The sequence below is a fragment of the Eleginops maclovinus genome, chromosome 9, assembly GCF_036324505.1.
Source record: "Eleginops maclovinus isolate JMC-PN-2008 ecotype Puerto Natales chromosome 9, JC_Emac_rtc_rv5, whole genome shotgun sequence".
In the NCBI taxonomy this organism is placed as follows: Eukaryota; Metazoa; Chordata; class Actinopteri; order Perciformes; family Eleginopidae; genus Eleginops; species Eleginops maclovinus.
In genome coordinates this window covers 3,608,929-3,617,322 of record NC_086357.1, presented here as the reverse complement: position 1 = coordinate 3,617,322, position 8,394 = coordinate 3,608,929, and the positions used below count along the sequence as shown (strand labels likewise).

General features: G+C 40.4%; 1 protein-coding gene across 1 annotated transcript; it reads left to right on the top strand.

The window, feature by feature from the left end:
- Positions 1-1,730: 1,730 nt before the first annotated feature.
- cpt2 (carnitine palmitoyltransferase 2) lies at positions 1,731-8,169 on the top strand. Its single transcript, XM_063890533.1, has 5 exons — positions 1,731-2,255; positions 3,105-3,185; positions 3,579-3,685; positions 3,778-5,085; positions 7,170-8,169. The coding sequence occupies exons 1-5, from the start codon at positions 2,071-2,073 to the stop codon at positions 7,493-7,495; spliced, it is 2,007 nt and encodes a 668-aa protein (XP_063746603.1). The 5' UTR covers positions 1,731-2,070; the 3' UTR covers positions 7,496-8,169.
- Positions 8,170-8,394: the final 225 nt, after the last annotated feature.

The window sequence follows — 8,394 nt, the reverse complement described above, 5'->3', positions numbered from 1 at the left end:
TACTTGCAATTACTTTTTCTTCCACATACTATCCTATGAGTTTTTCGTGATAGTGTACAATAACTTTTATATTTTTAAACCACCTGCAGTATTACTTTTTTCATGATATTTTTGATAAACTTTCTAAAGACTTTATTCTATAACAGATTATAATGAACGCATTATGGTATTTTATAGGGTGTCTTTTGTATAGTGTCAAAACTCGGCTCCTCCGCCATGACAAAAAGAGGAAGACAAAAAAATGGATTCTGTTATTAAAGATGTATACAGTGTATACTATACTTTGACTTTTTAATGACTTACTTTGTTATCAATGCGTTTTATGACATACAATCAAATACATTTTCTATGAGTTACCATATTATGACTTTTGGACATTTGTTATATATATATATCTATAGATATATATATATATATATATATATATATATATATATATATATATAGATGCTATACTATGATCTTTTAAATACATACTATTTCATATTTTTTATGAAAAAGATTTGATCAATTATTTTTACTACTGTTACATTGTTATGACCACTATAATAAATAACAATTTTACATAATGTTTTGAGTTTTTTTTATGGAATGGTATGCTTGCCTTTTTTATGACATACGACAGTATGTTAACGTTCTGCACTCCTGACCTCTAGTGGCGGAAGTTGTGTCACAGTCAGGCCGGGGGCCATCCAAAGGCTCCTGGAGTGGTCCTGGCTGAACCTTTAGGACACGCAGAGAGAGGGTCAGACAGCTGCACCGCCACAAATACATGAAGCAGGTTTTAAAGGAAACATCTGGGGGATTCACATCCAGCCGGACCTCCTCAGTCTTCTCAGCTTGGGGTCCCCTGGGCCTCTGCTCTGCCTCCTCTGCCTCCTGGCAGCCTGTAGAGATGAAGGAGAAGATCACACAAGGTCACTCATCTTCCTCTCAGAGCTTCATCCAGTGGTGGAGTGGAGTAAAGTACATTTACCCAAGTATTGTATTTAAGTATAATTTTAAGGTCTGTCTACTTTACCTGAGTATTGAAGCCAATATTTGTACTTTTTAATTCACTTCATTTTTCTAACAGCTTGATTTACTACAGATTCTGATTATTAGCTAATAAGAAATATAGATGAGCTAATAAACAAACATTGACAAATAATTAAAGGTTAGAATATCCAACTGCAGCATACAAATATTATATATATTATATATGTAATGCATATGATTCTGAAATAGGCTATAACCCCCAATAAGTACTTTTACTTTTGGTACTTGTGTATATTTTGATGTCTTTACTTTTTTTATTATTACTTCAATAAGATTTTGAATGCAGGACATTTACTTGTACCAGATAAATAAAAGGTGTATTTATGTTTAAGGAAAATCCACAGAGATGAAAGAATTAAGGTTAATATCGCCACGTAATGTATCATTATGTGTAGTATCATGGACTTATATTATCTGAATATTTTTTGTAAAGAATGAAAGATGAAACAAACATGGAGAAAAAAATTAACATTTTATAATTTAATATTTCCCCCTATTTTATATACTTCGGATTTCCCAGAAGTCCTGTCCAATAAAATGTAGGTTTTTTACATTATTTCTTAATGTTTTTCTCAACTAATGTGTTCTCCATCCTTTACAGTGTGAGAACACTGACAAAGACTGGATTAACTTTAATTTAATAACTATCTACAGTCTATAAATACAACTACAGAAGAAGAAGTCACGTGACATGTATAACCGGTAAACTTCCTGTTGTTAAGTCAGTTCATCATATTCCCTTTAACCCTCTAACTCATCTTTGAACTGAATTTGAAACAAGTCGGGGTTGTATTTTTATATACAAGGCACACATTTTCGTCAGCTTATCGCACCCTGAATGTCAAACTGATAAAGAAACAAACAGGTCGTCTAGGGCAGTTAGCAGCTAATGCTAATGTCGGCTAGCTTGTTGTACTTAGAGTGACAGCTGCGACACGGAGGTCCCTCCAGTCTCTGCTTCTGGCTATTAGCATTAGCCTGTCTGCGTTACGTCGATATAACAGGTAATTATTCTGTTTGCTGGTTAGCACCATGGCTAGTCTGCTTCCAATGAAGTGCGTTGCCTCACTGAGAAAACCAGGAAGCCTCATTCATTTAAGAAGTGCTGCTTCTCTGGGAATCACTCAGCGAAACTACAGCAGCAAAAAGGCAGCTTCGGGCGAGTACCTGCACCAAAGTGTTGTCCCATCTATGCACTACCAGAAGAGTTTACCAAGGTAAGCAGTTACATGTCAAAGTGGACAGACATATTTTGTTGTATTAACTCGAGCATAGCTTTTATTGGACAAAACTTTGGATTTAAATGAAGTTAAACTATCTTGGAACAAACAAGTGGGTGTAGTAAGGTGTTGTAAGATAAAGAAGGGTGACCCATTAAACCTTTAGATGGATGTAGGTGAAAGTGCACACTGGATTTATGGTCGGTGACCACTAGGGGGCAGCGAGATGACATTAACTGACGTTAAGGCTTAAAGGACTGTAGAAGAAAGTTGTATTATTATTATTAAATTGAGAACATGAACTGGAAAAGAAAAAATAGCTTTCAAAATGTGGGTATATATTGGAATATTTTGCCTATAATGCTTATATTACTACATAACAGATATAAATATTCCTTGAACATTTTGTGAAAGAATATTAAAACAATTGCTACCCTTTTTCCTTTTGACCTGTCCCACACAGTTAAATGTTTTATTTTCTCTATGATAATACAGTTGATAGTGCTCTTAAACATTTTATTATTCCATATGTAATTTATTTTAAATTCACAAACAAAAACTTTTTTTTAATCACATCCCACATTCATATTTATTTTTATAGATTGTAAATATCCACTTAATCCAATTGTTATACTAAGGTTACTAACGTACCTTTATTTAATGGTTTTGAATGAATTTTGAATGGAGCTTCTTTTATTGGCCTCCTTGTAAGGCTTTAACTTTGTATTTGTATTTGTATTAAATTGTATTGGTATCACTGCAATGTTGACCTGAATGTGTTTGTTTGTTGTTATTTTTTGATTAAATATTTCAAATTGATCACATGTTTTTTGTTGAATTGTTCAGGCTACCCATACCAAAGCTGGAAGACACTGTCAGGAGGTATCTAGCTGCCCAGAAGCCTCTGCTGGATGATGAAGATTTCAGGTGAGTTTTTAGAAAGAAAATCTACTTTTTATATTGAAATGTTTTGAAACTTACTAGTAAATAATCCTCAGTATCAGAATACTTCAATTATCATGTGGGAAATTGGGTTATGTTACATTTGTACCATTTGATAATGAAATAAATAATATAATAAAAAAGAATATATATACATTTAATATCCCATTCTTTCACACTAAATGTAAATAATAGCTTACTGTGCACATAGTACTACAGTATATATACATTACATATACAGTGGTGTACTAGTATAAATAAGATATTAATGCCGAATTGCTCAGTTTGTAAGGATTTGACTGCTGCTTTTGACTTTGGGTGCTTATAATACTCACTTCTTGAATCTAACCTGCAACAATCCTAAATGTGTGTCTTTAGAACAACAGAGAAACTTGCCCAAGATTTCCAGAGCGGTGTTGGGAAACAGCTGCACGAGGAGATGATCGCTAACGACAAAAAAAACAAACACACCAGCTACATCTCAGGTGAATCCTCTGACCTTCAGCACCCTGAAACTGAGCTTCTCATAAGCTAACAGTTACTCATGAATCTGGTTGAATGCTGTCTTTTCTCTCAGGGCCGTGGTTCGACATGTACCTCTCTGCTCGGGACTCCGTGGTGCTCAATTCCAACCCCTTCATGTCCTTCAACCCCGACCCTAAGACGGAGTACAACGATCAGCTGGTGCGTTCCACCAACATGGTGTGTTCGGCGGTGCGCTTCATGAAGACGCTGCGGGCCGGGATCCTGGAGCCAGAGGTTTTCCATCTCAACCCGGCGAAGAGCGACACGGACGGCTTCAAAAGGTTCATCCGCTGGGTCCCGTCCTCACTGTCCTGGTACGGAGCTTACATGGTGAACGCTTACCCTCTGGACATGTCTCAGTACTTCCGCCTCTTCAACTCAACTCGGATCCCCAAGACGGGCAGAGATGAGCTCTTCACGGATGAGAAGGCAAGACATCTGTTGGTCATGAGGAATGGAAACATGTACGTGTTTGACGTTGTGGACAAGGATGGGAATCTGGTGGAGCCTGCAGAGATCCAGTCCCACCTGAAGTACATTCTGTCCGATACAACGCCAGTGGCCGTCTTTCCTCTCGGCGTCCTGACCAGTGAGAACAGGGATGTGTGGGCCGGGCTCAGGAACAAGCTGGTAGCTGCTGGAAACGCGGAGGATTTACGGGTCGTCGACAGCGCCCTTTTCTGTCTCTGCCTGGACGATGAGAGCATGAAGGACCACATTCACATCTCCCACAACATGCTGCACGGAGACGGCTGCAACCGCTGGTACGACAAGTCCTTCAGCATCATCCTGACCAAAGACGGACAGGCTGCTATCAATTTTGAACACTCCTGGGGTGACGGTGTAGCCGTGCTCCGCTTTCAGAATGAGGTCTTCAAAGACACGACAGAGAAGCCGCTGGTCCACCCGGGCTCCGCTGCTGCTTCTGCGGTGGACTCGGCCGCCGCAGTGCGCAGACTGCAGTTCAACCTGGACAGCGAGGTGCAGCATGGCATCCAAAAAGCCAAGGAGAACTTCGACTCCGCCGTATCCAAACTCACCATCGACGCCATGGAATTCAAGAAAGGTGGCAAGGAGCAGCTGAAGAAGAGCAAGCTGAGTCCTGATGCTATAGCTCAGCTGGCTTTCCAGATGGGTTTCCTGAGGCAGTATGGACAGACCGTAGCCACATACGAATCCTGCAGCACCGCCGCTTTCAGGCATGGCCGCACAGAGACCATCCGACCGGCCACCACGCACACGCAGCGATGTGCACACGCCTTCGTCTGCGAGCCAAGGCAACACAGTGTGGAACAGCTGCAGGGCCTGCTCAGTGAATGCTCCAAATATCACGGGCAGCTCACCAGAGAGGCAGCAATGGGTAAGACATTTTAATATCTGAAACATATATATTTGAAGCATTACATACAGTGGGGCAAAAAAGTATTTAGTCAGCCACCAATTGTGCAAGTTCTCCCATTTAAAAAGATGAGAGAGGCCTGTAATTTTTATCATAGGTATACCTCAACTATGAGAGACAGAATGAGAAAAAAAATCCAGGAAATCACAATGTCTGATTTTTAATGAATTAATTGGTAAATTCCTTGGTAAAATAAGTATTTGGTCACCTACAAACAAGCAAGATTTCTGGCTCTCACAGACCTGTAACTTCTTCTTTAAGAGGCTCCTCTGTCCTCCACTCGTTACCTGTATTAATGGCACCTTTTTGAACTCGTTATCAGTATAAAAGACACCTGTCCACAACCTCAAACAGTCATACTCCAAACTCCACTATGGCCAAGACCAAAGAGCTGTCAAAGGAGACCAGAGGCAAAATTGTAGACCTGCACCAGGCTGGGAAAACTGAATCTGCAATAGCTAAGCAGCTTGGTGTGAAGAAATCAACTGTGGGAGCAATTATTAGAAAATGGAAGACATACAAGACCACTGCTAATCTCCCTCGATCTGGGGCTCCACGCAAGATCTCACCCCGTGGGGTCAAAATGATCACAAGAACGGTGAGCAAAAATCCCAGAACCACACGGGGGGACCTAGTGAATGACCTGCAGAGAGCTGGGACCAAAGTAACAGAGGCTACCATCAGTAACACACTACGCCGCCAGGGACTTAAATCCTGCAGTTCCAGACGTTTCCCCCTGCTTAAGCCAGTACATGTCCAGGCCCGTCTGAAGTTTGCTAGAGGGCATTTGGATGATCCAGAAGAGGATTGGGAGAATGTCATATGGTCAGATGAAACCAAAATAGAACTTTTTGGTAAAAACTCAACTCGTCGTGTTTGGAGGAGAAAGAATGCAGCGTTGCATCCAAAGAACACCATACCTACTGTGAAGCATGGGGGTGGAAACATCATGCTTTGGGGCTGTTTTTCTGCAAAGGGACCAGGACGACTGATCCGTGTAAAGGAAAGAATGAATGGGGCCATGTATCGGGGGTTTTTGTGTGAAAACCTCCTTCCATCAGCAAGAGCACTGAAGATGAAGCGTGGCTGGGTCTTTCAGCATGACAATGATCCCAAACACACCGCCAGGGCAACGAAGGAGTGGCTTCGTAAGAAGCATTTCAAGGTCCTGGAGTGGCCTAGCCAGTCTCCAGATCTCAACCCCATAGAAAATCTTTGGAGGGTCCGTGTTGCCCAGCGACAGCCCCAAAACATCACTGCTTTAGAGGAGATCTGCATGGAGGAATGGGCCAAAATACCAGCAACAGTGTGTGAAAACCTTGTGAAGACTTACAGAAAACGTTTGACCTCTGTCATTGCCAACAAAGGGTATATAACAAAGTATTGAGATGAACTTTTGTTATTGACCAAATACTTATTTTCCACAATCATTTGAAAATTAATTCATTAAAAATCCTACAATGTGATTTCCTGGATTGTTTTTCTCATTCTGTCTCTCATAGTTGAGGTATACCTATTATAAAAATTACAGGCCTCTCTCATCTTTTTAAATGGGAGAACTTGCACAATTGGTGGCTGACTAAATACTTTTTTGCCCCACTGTATTCAGATGTTTAAGTACTGTCCTGCAGACATTTAGGAGATGTTTTTAACTCATTAAACTAACACTGTAAGCATGGGCAAGCTGGGCACACAGAACACCTAACCTGTTAGGTTTCTGGGCCAGTACCTAGGGGCCCAACTCAAAATGACTATTAGAAGAGATACAAAACAACTTAAAAGAGATTTAAAAAAAACAATTGGACCCAAGACAGCTAAAAAGAGAGAAAGATCATTTCAAAAAACAAGACAAAATAACTATAAACACACAAAACAACCTAAAGAGACACAAAAAGATGCCATGAAAAGGCACAAAACAATGCTTAAGGCCATAAAAGAGCCCAAAGAACAAGCAAAAAGAATAAAAAATGACCTCAAAGAAATAGAAAAACAAACACACACACCCTCTGATCTGATGCACTAACCTCTCCTCGTGCTCTCTCCAGGCCAAGGCTTTGACCGCCACCTGTTTGCTATGAAGTACTTGGCTAACTCCCAGAATCAGGCTCTGCACAGCCTGTACACTGACCCCGCCTACACCGCCATCAACCACAACATCCTGTCCACCTCCACCCTCACCAGCCCCGCTGTGAACCTGGGCGGCTTCGCTCCGGTGGTGCCCGACGGCTTCGGCGTTGGATACGGTGTCCATGACGACTGGATCGGCTGTAATGTGTCCAGCTACCCGGATCGCAACGTGCACGATTTCCTGGAGTGCGTCCACAAGTCCTTAGAGGACATTTTCACTGTGCTGGAGGGAAAGGCACTCTAAGATGCAGGTGTAAAAGATGCATATTTTATTGGAACAGTGAAGGGAAGTGATGTCATCATTCTCAGAATAAAACATGCAAAAATTAGATTCAAATTATATTTTATACACCACAAAAAAAAGGAGAATCAGAGCTTATATATTCTAGAAATTTAAAGTATATGAATATTGGTTAGGACTTTGGGTGTTAATGTTACTGTAGATTTTGAACAATTGATCAAAACTTATGTGATGGGAAACACACGTTTCCGGTGTCATGACACACATAATGACCACATCAATGGACATGAAAATTATTTGAGAAATGGAAAGAATTTGCTAGCTTTCCACTTTAAGTGGTTCAAAGCACTGGCTTCCTGTGACCATCTGTGTATTATGCATTCTGAGAGCAATGTACTGTAGCATCATGCTCACTGTTGTTGTTTGTTCTAGTGTAACATAATCCAGTAGCAGAGGACACCATTAAGAATGCCGGTCCTGTTATTCATGCAGTGAGGGTTTAAGAGGTAGAACTTCCAACCGAGCATGGAGTCCTTTTCTGTGCCTTATCATAATGTGAATATAAAACACTGCAGATTGTCACTCTAATAACTTCTATTTAAAGCCATGCATGTTGTGATTTATAGCCTTACTGATGTGTTGCAATGTTTTTGGAAATTAAAATGTATTGTATTAGACCTGCTTTATTTTCATTTTTTGGTACAAGAACATCTTACCTTTTTAAGAATAGCTTTACTACCTAAAAATGGTATTTCTATCATAACAGATTAAAGCAGCATAATGCTTAGGTGTTCCCCTCTCCTGTAGTTATATAGGTCTTTAGGTCATGCAAGTGGTCTGCAAATGCTAAAATCCCTGGGTTCCCCTCCAGATGGAGTTTCTCTCAAAATATTACAAGAAGC